This window comes from Paramisgurnus dabryanus, chromosome 12 (assembly GCF_030506205.2).
Source record: "Paramisgurnus dabryanus chromosome 12, PD_genome_1.1, whole genome shotgun sequence".
NCBI classification, from domain to species: domain Eukaryota; kingdom Metazoa; phylum Chordata; class Actinopteri; order Cypriniformes; family Cobitidae; genus Paramisgurnus; species Paramisgurnus dabryanus.
In genome coordinates, this window is record NC_133348.1 from 10059401 (window position 1) to 10073366 (window position 13966).

Sequence of the window (13966 nt, forward strand, 5' to 3'; positions counted from 1 at the left end):
GCTGTCAGTCAGACAAAGACCGTCAGTCAGTCAGGGCGAGTCTTCCACACACAACATCACATCAAATATCATCTTTATCATCCAACAAGAGCGCATTAAATGATCTGCTGCGCTGACATCTTGTGTGTTTTACTCTTTACAGGTAAGAAATGTAGTTTTATTTCTGAGGCGGGTCAGTTTGTTTTAGCTCGTGCTAAGCTAACTAGCCGCCTGTATAATTCAATGTTTGTTTATGTTTATAAAAACGCGCTTCATACCTCGACGTATGTCACTAGTTTACATGCTAAAGCCTTGTTCACGTTTCTGCTTTGTTTAGTTAGTAATGCAATACACATTTGTTGGATTATTCTGCTAGTTAAACCACTGTTAAAGTGATGAACGAGTGTATTTATTCATGCATTTATGCATATCGGTCATATGCATTGAAGGATTTTAATGAGAAATCGCGTGAATAACGTTTTAGGATTTGCACGTGCATGTGTGCTATTATTTAAAGGTCGTTTGGTATCTGTTTTGCAGAGGTCAGGACAAATGAGTCATGCAAAACTTATATGAGTTTAAACTTCCTTTCTTTGTGATTTAAATCATGTTTAATAAATGTATATCTAATGCATGTTGAGTATTTTTCATGCGTTATTTTTAACGCACACTGGGCGTTGATCAGTCATCATATGACATGCATGTAGATTTTTTAAATGATACATTAGGTCTTTTTTCACATGTAAAGTGTGTGATCTGTCAATAATCTTCATTGATCATGAGTTTGCTGCAGTAGATGGATGTCTGATCTGTATTCATAACTTGAGGCGTTCAGATACTCCACCCTAAATGTGCACAAATATAGATTTTCTTTTTACTGAGTAACACACTTTCATGTACATTAGGTGGGAAGCTCTCGATTTTAAACTTTGAAAGTCTGTAGGAGTGCCTGTTTGTATAGGCTTCCTGTTAAAATGCTCCTTTTAGATTGATATTACACTTTATTATAGAGGTTAGACATTCTGTTGACTACATATAACATTGCACCTACATGTCAGCAAACTCTCATGAGAGTATTAGTTGAGTATAAGTAGACCGTTGGGTTTAGGATAGGTGTCAGGGTTAGTAGAAAAAAAGTACTTGTACATGTACTTGCATAGTCAGTAAGATCATTGGGTGATCATCACAATAAAGTCTCTGATGACAGTTAGTTAACACGTAAGTGCAGTGTTTCTTATAGTCAGGACCACTGAAATAATAATAAAGTGATACACCTTAAAGTTGAATACATCTGTGATGTTGCATAAAGTGAAATTGCAGTTGATGCACGTGTGCATGGCGCAGTGAACTGCATCCTTGACTTGCAGTCTGTCTCCAGCTGTGCCCTCATAAAGATCCCTGCAGTGAGTGCCTGCAGTATTCAATGCTGTACTGCTGGGGGTTTATGCGTTTATAGGCACCACATGGGCAGGGATGCAGCAGCGCATGCTAAACAATGCCAATAAGAAAGAAAAATCTGTGCATTATGAGGACATGACTCTCATTTCATCGTGCACGCTCACATTTTTGTCAATTTCTATTTGTGTCAGAGCCTTACTGTGATGTATTTTTAGAAAAGCCGCAGTGGCTGCCACATTCCTATTTTAGACTTTAATAAGGCTCAGATCTGATACATATGTGACTGCAATTATGTTGAGATTACTGCGAGTCAGTTTCATTGGGTTCCAGTTGTTAACGGTTAACCAGTGCAAATAGAGTTTGTTTGGAGTAAACGCTAGACTGCTCCTAACCAGATGCACTTTTGGGATGGTTAAGTTACTTAGTTGCCACTCTGGGTCACTAGTCTGTTAACTTTTCCACCCTATTTCCTGGCAGGTATTTTTGGGACACTTTTAGATGTATTAGTGGTGTTTGTTAAAGCAGGCATCAGTTTAACATACTCATGTTTCTCTTTGTGATGTCCATCAACAGTTTGAGAACATGATTAAAATGTAACCTGTGGGCTGGTTATCTATTACCGCCTGGTAGTTTAGTGTTACCATTAGCTATATATTAAACCATGTGCTCTAGATTAGGATGTTAAACAAACTATGCTTTACATGTTAGTGTATATAAACAGCATCTTCATCTGTCAGTTTCCCTGACAACAGTTGCAGTAATAGCAGCGTTTGCTTTGCCGCTGCGAGTCGTCTTGAATAAACAGAATTTTAAGTAGGTCAGATGAAAGTAATTCTGCTTTTATCATCATAACTGCACTCTTTTACATTTGATGGCTCTATGCTTGAAAGCAAGATAATACACTTGTTTATCTTAAGATCTGACAAGTGACATCTGGGTTAAGTTCAGCTTTCTGGATGCAAAATGTGCAAAGAAAATGTGCGATATACAACCAGATTCACTACGAACAGTAGTGTGTACCACAATGCAGCGTGCTTCACCACTATTTTTATAATGCACAAATGGTAAAACTTTAAGGGCCGTTCACATTATAATGATAACTATAGTTTTACATTTTTTATATTAAACGGAATAGCAGAGTTCACACCACAACTATAACAAAAAAGACACAATAAACTATATTATTGCATCACTTTTTGGGTGCTTTTTTCCCCTCAACAGATGAACGATAAACCATTGATAGCCAATCAAATCCATTTGAACTTTAAGTGCATGCACATTTAAACTGATCTGTAGGGCTGGGCAAAAAAAAAATCGAATTTTCGATTAATCGTTTTTTAAAACCTGGTCGATTCAGAATCGATTCTCAAAGAGTAGAATCGATTTTTTTTTCTTTCATAGGCCTATTTATTTCTGCAAACATTGAATGAAAGATTAACGTTAATAGAATGACTAGTCTTCTTCAGTAGATGTCACCCTCTTTTTTGCCTTGCGTGATGTTATCAAGGAGCGAGAGGCGAACCTGTCATTCATTCATTCAGTGCTTAAAATGGCGGTTTCAGGTGCTTCATCGATTTTATTAATTACCCCCTTGTAACCTGCAGTTCACTGTTCTTTTTTTTTAATATAGTATTTGTATTAAATCTATATTCATTGAGTTGAATCGAGTATAAAAACCGGCCCAAGAACCGGAATCGAAAAATGAATCGGGAATCGAAATCGAATCGATAGCTTGTGAATCGAAATCAAATCGATCTGGAAAATCTGAATCGATACTCAGCCCTACTGATCTGACAGAAGACCCTGTGGAGATTGAAGCTCATTGCTGAGGTATATAACATAAAATGACCTCAGGTATCCAGCGCTAATGCAGTTGCGGTGAAATTCACTACTTAATGCTTTTTATTTTACTACACTGACTATTACACCAAAAGGTAAGATATTAGATAACACAATCTACCAGATTCACCAGATTCAGAGTTGAGGACATGTGCAGGTTAAATAAAAATATAGTTATTATCATTATAGCTAACATAGTTATAATGTGAACGGCCCTTTACTGTATTAGTAAACATTAGTAAATGCATAACATAACCAAACAATGAACAATATAGTTTTGCAGCATTGATTAGTTCTTGTTAACTCTTTCCCCGCCAGCATTTTTTTTTAAATTGCGAGCCGGTGTCAGCATTTTTTTAAATTTTCACAAAAGTTTAATGCCTTACAGAAAATGTTATTCCTTTAATATATAAACATACAATATATCAATTGAAATAAATCGACCCTCTGCTTTCATCCTACCTTCATTTGTTCTCTTTTATCACCTTTTAAATATATATTTTTTTAAATATAATTGTGTTTTTATGAAGGACTTTTCACATTCAAAACATACACAGAGTTTTTAATGTTTTTGGATCAGTGCTTCAGTGTTTTTTTAAGTTGGGTAAGATCGCCACCTAGTGGATAATAGTGGAAATATGCATTGCCGTAAAAACTCAATGGCGGGGAAAGAGTTAATTTTAGTTAATGTCAGTACAGTTATTAATGTTAGTTTATGGTGCATTAATTAATTTAAACACAATGCTTGATTTTATAAATGTATTAGTAATTGCCAAAATTAACATTAAGATTAATAAAATGCTGTAGAAGTAATGGTTAACAAATACAACCTTATTATAAAGTATTACCGCACAAACTTTAATCCTAAATAATTTTTTTGACACAAACCTGGCAAAGCTGGTTTAAAAATGCAAACTTGCTATTTATTTGATAATTGAATGCCAGATGCTAAAAAGCAAAATTATTGCTATCCATCAGTATTGTATTTTTAAGTAATTGAATATCGGTATCATCCCAGAATTCAATGCATCCCTAGTATTTATATATTATTGCATGCCTTGTTTTTCACAGTAGCTTCCTTTCATTAGTTTATTTAAAGGTTGCATGCATGTTGTTCAATAGCTATATTCATTCAAGTTCTCATACTATAGTCATGCATGTGTGATAGATGTGTATTGTATATCAGAGCATAATTTATTCAATAATAAAAATGTCTCTTGTGTCCCATCAGAATGTCTCACTACACAGATGAGCCGCGGTTCACCATCGAGCAGATCGACCTGCTCCAGAGACTGCGGCGTACGGGTATGACCAAACCTGAGATCCTGCACGCCCTGGACACCCTGGAGAGACTCGACCGCGAGCACGGGGACAAATTCGGCCGGCGCGGCCCGTCGGACTCTACCGCCACCAACAGTACCACCTCCAGCACTACACCCACCTCAAACAACGCTAACAGCGCCCCTGTGGCAACGTCCTCCACCACTTCCACGGCGACGCAGACACAGTTTCACGGTAACTTGTCGCCGTCTCCCAGCATCAGTTACGCCACTTCTCCGCCCACCGTCTTACCCTCGCCGGTCTCCCTGGTCGCCATGACGCAAAACGGGCGGGACACGTCGGCAGCCACGCCCAACGGGAAGCTGTCTCCAAACCGTTACCCAATGAACAGTGCGGCGGCTGTGAGGTCATACGGGCTGGAGGGGTCAGAGGAGGACCTGGATATAGATGACAAGGTGGAAGAGCTCATGAGGTCAGTGTGGGTCAAAGGTCGTTAAAACTTACCAAGTGTAGACGGGATGAAATGCTGAGTCTATAGGTGGTTCTGCTGATCATTTAGTAATGGTGCGGTGATGTTGACTTTCAGCTGTCATGTTTGTGTGCAGGCGGGATAGCACGCTGGTGAAGGATGAAATCAAAGCTTTCCTGGGAAACAGACGCATCTCACAGGCCGTGGTGGCTCAGGTCACAGGTTAGTTTACTCGCTTTCATTTCTTCTGAAATTAAACTGAATCCGGTCATAAGTAAGTGACGTTGTCTCTCTCTCAGGCATCAGTCAGAGTCGAATCTCTCATTGGCTTCTCCAGCAGGGCTCAGATCTGAGTGAACAGAAGAAACGAGCTTTCTACCGCTGGTACCAGCTTGAGAAGACCACACCGGGTTAATACATTTGTGTTTCTGTTGAAGAGAAAGAAAGTGCATGTCTGTTCTTACCAAGTAAAAATAAATCACTTTGGTAGTTCACAGTTATAGTCCACTTGTAATTCAGTAGCGTGTTTGTGCTTAAACGCTCTTGACTGATCTGAGTACTGGCTAATTGTTTAAATGTGTTTATTTTTAGGTGCCACACTAAACATGAGACCCGCTCCTGTCGCTCTGGATGAGATGGAGTGGCGTCAAACCCCTCCTCCTATAAGCTCCACCCCCGGAAGTTTCCGTCTGCGCAGGGGCAGTCGATTCACCTGGAGGAAGGAATGTCTTGCTGTCATGGAAAGGTGAGAGATAAAGAGGAAAACTGGTTTTCTAAACCTGTTTTTCACTGATGCCACTACTGTTATCTTCCAGCCCCACCCTTAACTCACTGGACATTACAGACAGAAACTTATACTGTAGTCCACTCGCACATCAAAGTGACACAGAACATATTTTCCAAAATGACCCCCATCACCAGGCCCACACAGAATCCACACCTGCAGATTTCCACAGATTTAATGCCTGTCATTGACGAGCACACATACCCTGTGCGTGTTTATGAGCTGTCATTGAGCTGTACATAAACCCTGAGCGTGTTGTTTGCTGTGATCGCTTTTAATGATAGAGAGCATGAACCATTTGAAGTTTGAGATGAAATCAAACTTATCGTCTATGTGAAGTGGCACTGATGATCATTTCAAATCCGTTTGTAAGACAAATGCTCTTTTTATGTTTAATATAAAGTTTACATTGTGTCGTAAATAAGGGTGTCACGATTTCGATTTTAAATTGAAATCGATCGAAATTAAGTCACAACCACAAACTTCGAATTAAAAAAATGAATTGTCGATGCTGCCACGCCCCCACGTCAGTTTGGCTTGCCAAGCTTTTGTAGTATAAACGCACATGTGGTTAAATTTATCTAACCTGAGGTACTGAGGCCTTTCATTGATAAAACTAAAGCGGCTGATCTCCGCAGTTTCATTTTGCAAGCTTGTGAAAGTTGCGCAATCTTATTTCATCAATTGCGCCGAAAATTCAGAAAAAACTCTAACATATACACGTACAAAACACTGTGCAGTATGTTTACTTACTACACAAGCAGCGGACTTCGACATAAAATTAGTTTGCGCCCATATAAACTCATCATTACTCTCGCTCGCATTATGCAATTATTTTCTGGGAAAAGCACAGCGAATGTAGTTCCACGCAGCTCTCTTCACCGCATTACAGATCCATATCACTTCACATAGTTCACTGTAATAACAGACTGACAAAAACAACATGAGAGATGATTTTCTGAGGCAATAACAGCGCTGTTTAAAGACGAACAGAGGTAGCCTTATTCAAACAATTTCTCTCGCTCGCCCTCTCTCTCTCTCTCTCTCTCTCTTTTTCTTTCTTTCTTTCTCTCTTTGTGTGTCTGTCGCTCTCTTTCTAATAACTTCATTAATAACTGCATTAGAATGCTATCAATGGCTCAAGCCTCCATTGCCAGCTTTAAAATGATATTTTGGAACAAGCTAAAGAGCCATTGGATGAGACAAAGAAGAAATAGTCCTAATCACAATAGCCATTTAAGTATAAAAATCAGATGAATCCCTTTAAATATATCATGTGACCGATGTCTTGAGGTGTGGTAACCGTAGTATAAACGGAATAAATGACGACAGGCCATTGAATTGTTGAAAAATAATGCACACCTGCACTTCGCGTCGTGGACGCATCACCACCTCGGGTGTGCATTATTTTTCTTATCATTCAACGGCCCATCATCTATTATTTCTTACTTATTACACGGCTCTCTGGAATGCTTGATTCTGATTGGTCAGTTGAGACATTTGCAGGTTTGTTATTTTCAAATAATAACCGCTCCAAAGTAATAACGCATAGCCGGACTACTTGCACGAGTAAAATCGCTCCGCGCCAATAAAGATCAATAAAGATTACTGTCTGTTTGACGCCATCTTGTGACAAACACTCAACAACCACGACAAGACACAGAGAGCTTACTGAGACTGAACTTGACAAAATAGAGCATGACAGCTACGAAGCCAACCAACACACAAAAAAATACAGAATGGGCATTAAAACTTCTCAAAGACTGGCTAAAAGAGAAAAAAATGGAGACAGACAAGTATGAAGCAGAGGATCTTAATAAGGTATTACGATCATTTTATGCATCTGTGCAAAGTTTCACGGAAGGATAAAAATGTTAATTTAAAACAAATATGCCAATAAAATGTTTCAAATTCATATTCATGTCCAGTTTTTTTTCTTATGTGGCAAGTAGCCGTGTAATAAGCGGGATAATGTAGAGGCAGCCGGTAGTTATTGGGAAATAAGCCCCTTCAGTGTGATACAAGACCCTCCGCTTCGCGTCGGGTCCTGATCACACTGTCGGGGCTTATTTCCCAATAACTACCGGCTGCCTCTACATTATCCCTTACATATATAACACTATAAACAATAATATGTGTCATTTTACAGGTAAAATATAATTTTATCTTGACATGCACATTATCTGGTTCATGTTGGTCCAGTTTAATTTAATTTGGTTTTCAATGTAGACCTTAAAAAAGTAATTATTTTAAATGCAATTTTGTAATATTTAATATTAAATTATCTTATAACTTTTTTAAACATTTAAAATTATTCTGCAGAATTCCATGAATTTAAAAAAAAATAATTGCAGAAAAAGCTAAAAGTTTCAGTGTGGCCCTCACTAAAGCATTACTATAATAAAATGAACACTTTCAAATTAGAATTGTAATGACAGCAGACCAAAGTTATTGTATTTTACCTGACTGCCCTGAGAGTAAACTCATCTTTACTGCATCTCTCCTCAGTTATTTCAGTGAGAATCAATATCCAGACGAAGCCAAACGAGAGGAGATCGCCAACGCCTGCAATGCTGTCATTCAGAAACCAGGTAAAAAAACTCTCTTACAAGTTATACGTTTGAAATGTTACATTAGCATTTTGAAGACATCTTTGACCTTTAGGTTTCTCCTGCTCAGGGAAGAAGCTGTCGGACTTGGAAAGAGTCACATCTTTAAAAGTCTACAACTGGTTTGCCAACCGCCGCAAGGAGATCAAGAGGAGAGCTAATATCGGTAATGGGTTTCACACGACATGACACCACACCACACCACGTCTCTTATTTTAAACCGTTTCATTGGCAGCAAAGTCCCATTGTAAATCCATTCGTAAACATTTCAGGTCACAAGGCAGGTAGTCCATTAAATATCGTAAATATTAACATTAACATCTCTAATATATACATTAAAGTGATTTGCTACTGTAGCTGGGTCACAGGCACTAAATGGTTTGCGAATGTTTGGTATGGTTGTGGTTTTTAAAGAGCTTCAGATGTTTCATGACAGGGTCTTTTTTCCAAGAAGCCACAATCTTGGAGAATCACGGAATTGATGTGCAGAGTCCCGGAGGACATTCCAACAGCGACGACATCGACGCCAACGATTACAATGAACAGGTGATGAATGAATAAATAAATAACTACATGATAAACATGATTGTTATTTGGTTTGAATTCAATCTCATTGATTCCATGACAGGGTTGTGAAGTGTCCTATTTTGAAAAGAGAGGCTTGAACCGACCCTTCGGTTACTACCGGCTGGAGCCAACTTCCCCGACGCAGGTACATGCATGTAAACTTAATTTAGTTAAAGAACCTGGAAGAAACCCCCTGCCTTTTACCTTCTGGATGGAGAAACGTCGACTGACTGAAAGTCTGTCTCTCTTCAAGGATGAAGGTGCCAATCACACGGACCATCAGGACCCCATCTCTCTCGCCGTGGAGATGGCAGCTGTCAATCACAGCATCCTCGCCCTATCCCATCCCGGAGGCGTGCCAGGTGAAATCAAAACAGAGGCCATCGACGATGACTGAGGAAGACTGTAGGATGAAGAGGACAGACGCGCGCGTGCGTATGGGGCGGATGACCAAAACAATGCTCTTATCTCAAGCTTTTAGAATCTGATATCATTCCTGCTGAACCACTAAACATACACAACACAACACAACACAACACTGACACGTGAAACACAAACTGACCCAAACCTCGTACCTCATTCCTGTATAATGTTTTGTGTGCTTCCTGTCTGTGTATTCCAGTAAACGTATTTCCTCGTTCTCACGGATGCCGATCCGTGCGGCGGTAGTTTTAGTACAGGTGTCGGTCTGAAACACTTTTGTTTGGTGATGGACCGATACGTCTGAACACTACAGATGTTCTCATGAAAACTTTACAGGGTTACATTTCATCACAACATCAAATGACAAGCAAGTTGTTTTGCATTGTGAGGTTACACCCCAGTAAATCTCATTATAGCACTGCAGTACAATAGTTCTTTATTGTAATATGCATAAAGTTTTTTTAAAGCATTTACCTTACTTTTGATTTTGGGGTGAAATATGACCTGGTCCAGTTTGGTTAAACCATACTTTGATTTGGTTTATGCATGAAAGATTTCCATGAAACGCTATTAAGTCGCCAAGACTCTAAATTAACCTGCAGAGGGAGATTTCAATTTACAGGTCATTTTATTTAACTTTTAAATGTCCAGCATTACCCAAACTGAATTTGTATTCAACATTATTCTTGTGTTTGTATTTATTTAGCTTTATTTACGTTTTGTATTCAGAGAGAAATGAGACACAAAGACTCGATATAAGCGTGATTTTTGTCTGAAGATGACAGCAGTATCACGATTGATTCACCGATGTTTGTATTTGATTTACTGTTGTTAAATGGTGATTTAATTTCGCAGTGTTAAAAGTCAGACTGATTTATAAATCTGCTGCCACAGAGCTTTGAGAGGCTAAACTCTCATCTTATATAAGCTTGGATCCAAAATGTAGCATTTTACCATTTCTAACATTTGACTTGGTTTGGCCACATTCATAAAGCAGGAAGAGATGAATTTTGTGTAAATTGTTCTTAGGTAATAGTCACGTTCAAGTCAATGCCATAAGGGTTTCATTCTTATGCAAATCTATACAAATTCATTATTCTCATGTTTTATGAATGAGGCGCTTTGATTTTATACGTGCCCTTCCTTTAACTTAACTGTACAAATAATCAATTGATATATTTATAAAATGACACATAATTTGTTTTTATTTAACACTATTTTCTCTTTTGTTCAGAGCAGTCTCTTAATGTGTGTCTTCATGTAAAACTCAAGCACCCCCTTCATGTTACAAACACTACGTTCAGTGTGCATTACAGCCATTTCACTTCTGACCTTTAATATGTGATCATAAAGTAAAAAAGTCTCTTCATCATCATCATCATCTCATTTACAGAACACACAGAGACTTTCCCGTTTACTTTAGTGTAGAGATCAGAGGATGTTTTTGGGTTGCAGCAGGGCTCTTACAGGTGTACATGAGTTTCTGAATGTATATCAAAGTAAAGACGCTACTGCCTCCCTGTTGAAAGATGGTGCCAAACTACAGTAACACTTCAAGTATTGAATCACAATTATATACACAATACTGTCTGTGAATGAAATGTTGCGTGTTTGTTTTTCTGTGAACTCTGCTGATTTTAAAGGGGGTGCTGTTCATTGAGTTCAGTTCTTCAGGGTGCATCGTTTAGAGCCGAAAATCTCACGCTTATAAAAGCAACTGTATAAATAAACAGCATAGTAAATATGAACATAAAAGATCAAATATTATTATTGATTTGAAAGAGTTCTGTTCTGAATCATCTGTATTTCACATTTAAAAATTTAGTGCCTTTTTTGGACAGTAGACTGTTCTGTAATTATACTATAGTATATATGAACATTTTTGTACAGTTTCTTTGTTTAAAATGACTTTTTTTAAGACTTCTGTTTATTTTAGTACTTTATCTTCTGGAAAATAAAAGTATATTAATGATGACGAGATTGTTGCTTTATTCTTCTCTGCAGATTTTCAAGTGTGGGTCTGTTTTGGGACCCATTTTATTTTCGTTATATATAAATAACATTTGTGATTATGTATATTAGGTATCATCTAAAAGCAGACAGTACTTTTATTAATGCTAAGCCTCAAAAGCTTTACAAGCTCTTCAGTATATTGTTTAACTTAAGCTGGTTTTAAATATCAATAAAACTAAATTAATTATTTTTTAAAGTTAAACAAAATGATTTTTCTGGTATTCTTGGAACTAAAATAGAATGTGTTACAAGTACCTGGGCATTATATAGGATAATCAATTACATTTAAATAAATAATTTCCAAACTTAAGCTTAAGTTTTTATTACAGAAACAGAACCCTTTTTGCTTTAATGCTAGAAAATACTTTTTATCTGCAATCGTTTTACCTTACGTTTTACTTTATAGAGATATGCTGTATATAAATGCCCCAGCACATTGCTTAAAAACACTAGTTATAGTTTTTCATACTAGTGCCTTACTTCTCATTACTGGTTGTAGCTATCAAACACATTATTACAGTTTATATGAGAAGGACAAGTTACCATCCTTGTGTATATAAAACAAAACTTCTTTGGGTATACATAGTCGATTTCAGTCTTACCTCACATAACTTATCTCTTAAAGGATGCCATGGCATGAAAACCTGACTTTTTTCATGTTTAAGTGCTATGATTGGGTCCCCAGTGCTTCTATCAACCTAAAAAATGTGAAAAAGATCAACCCAGTAACTTAGTTTTGGTAAACCATTCTCTACAAGCACATGAAAAAATGGCTCTCCTTATGATGTCATAAGGAGCTCTTATTATAATATTACCACCCCTTAATCTGCACTATCCAATCACAGCACTGCCATTTAGTGCAGAGGAAAGCACAATTGAGTTTTAATTGCAACAAACCACTATCATTGTGATCAGTGTTTGAATTTCATCAGCTCATTTGCATGTTAAAGGACACACCCAAAACGACACATTTTTGCACACACCTACAAAGTGTCAATTTTAACATGCTATAATAAATTATTTATATGGCATTTTGAGCTAAAACTTCACATATGTACTCTGGGGACACCAAAGATTTATTTGACATCTTAAAGTCTTGTGACATGACCCCTTTAACTTTTCAAATTCAAATGAACGCTACAAACTTCATTTAAATTATTTGTTGTATCTTAAATTACCCAGGGATCAAACAGAGATAGGAAAAAGGTTTAATATATAAAGCCACTTCCCTTTAAAAATTACCTACAGGATACTTTTAACAAATGATGTGTTTTATCCTTTGGTAAAGTGTTGTTGTGCTTTTTGAGTGTGTTTTAATGTCTTATTATATAATTGTATCCTCTTGTTATTTGTTGCTGCTTTTCCTGGCCTGGAGAATTTAAATCTCAATGAGTTAAATAAACCTGGTTAAAGATTTACACACACACACACACACACACACACATACATTATATTAAAAACTTAGATTCATCTGCACAATAATATAACAGTAATGTGAAAATGATATTTGTAAAGAGTTTATTAATTCAACATTGCAATATGAAATTCTCAACATTATTATGGTTGTCATGTCTATTAAACTCTGCAAAAATAAATTAAAATAGAAATGTGATCATAAATTACTTAAAAACAAAAAAACATACAAAAGTACCAAACCGTGACAGGATATAAAACTAAACCACCAGATTAACACTTTTAAAATAAAATCACTCGTCTGGCACTTTAAAGTCAAAGCGTTCAACCCATCTTCACGTTTACAATCCTTATATAATTACATCATTTTGCATAAAATTTGATCAAATATAAACATTGAAACATTATGTTGTCAACAATCTTATTTTACACATTTAAAAACCTCTTATTCTCTAAAACAGGGATCAGAACGAGAGGATAAAATTAATATCAAAATACTGTTAAAACCTCAGATCATTTACAGCAGTAGTAGTAGGCACTCTGTAGTGTTGATATGTGTGAATTTATACTCATCTCAATACTGCATCACATCAGTAAATCCACTGATGTCAAATAAAGCGTCTTCAGCTAACCCAAGACTTTCTGTTCTCACCCTTCCTCGCACCGCCGTCTCCTTTGGCCAACGCTGTGAGGGCCGCCAGGTTTGGACTCGATCCTGACAGGTTCTGCTGACGCTTCTGTCTCTTTCTCTTAGCGCTACCGGTTGCTTTAGTGACTCGATCCGGTCTCACGAGAACGCCGTAACCGGGGTTACAGTGGAAATAGTGACGGCCACCGACCGAACCGTCATTTTTACCTACAAATAAGTAAATGTTTAGTATGCATATAGAGAAGAAAATAAGAAGGTCTCGAATCAAGAGATGATATGTTTGTATCCAGTGTTGGGGGTAACGCATTACGTAATAATATTACTTTTCTGAAGTAACGAGTAAAGTAACACCTTACTTTATAAATGTACACATTCATATTTGAGTTAACTTTTTAAAAAAGTAATGCGAGTTACTTTTCAGTTTAATTTATTCAATTTAAAAATAAAATAATGTACCGAATTAAACTGAACATATTAATGTAGAATTACGAATCAGAAATGGAGATAGCAGGCCAGAGCTTGACATTTTTGCGATCATAAAA

At 37.1% G+C, this 13966-nt stretch overlaps 2 protein-coding genes across 8 annotated transcripts in view; one reads left to right on the forward strand and one right to left on the reverse strand.

The window, feature by feature from the left end:
• On the forward strand, positions 1–11324 carry hmbox1b (homeobox containing 1 b). 6 transcript variants are annotated; one of them, XM_065256550.1, is made up of 10 exons: positions 1–142; positions 4448–4969; positions 5103–5188; positions 5266–5376; positions 5558–5711; positions 8259–8341; positions 8415–8525; positions 8796–8905; positions 8988–9071; positions 9180–11324. In XM_065256550.1, exons 2-10 carry the CDS (start codon positions 4449–4451, stop codon positions 9321–9323), a joined length of 1404 nt encoding a protein of 467 aa, XP_065112622.1. In that variant the 5' UTR covers positions 1–142; position 4448; the 3' UTR covers positions 9324–11324. The 6 variants fall into 6 exon arrangements, with proteins under 6 accessions (XP_065112622.1, XP_065112624.1, XP_065112625.1 ...); XM_065256552.1 differs by having other exon boundaries at positions 8811–8905; XM_065256553.1 differs by having other exon boundaries at positions 8814–8905.
• Positions 11325–12863: 1539 nt separating this feature from the next.
• The window catches only part of kif13bb (kinesin family member 13Bb), a 28542-nt gene continuing 27439 nt past the window's right edge, over positions 12864–13966 (reverse strand). For both annotated transcript variants that reach the window (XM_065256548.2, XM_065256549.2), the window contains exon 41: positions 12864–13631. In XM_065256548.2, coding sequence (XP_065112620.1) covers positions 13399–13631 — 233 coding nt within the window. In that variant the 3' untranslated portion in view covers positions 12864–13398. The remainder of the gene's footprint in view (positions 13632–13966) is intronic.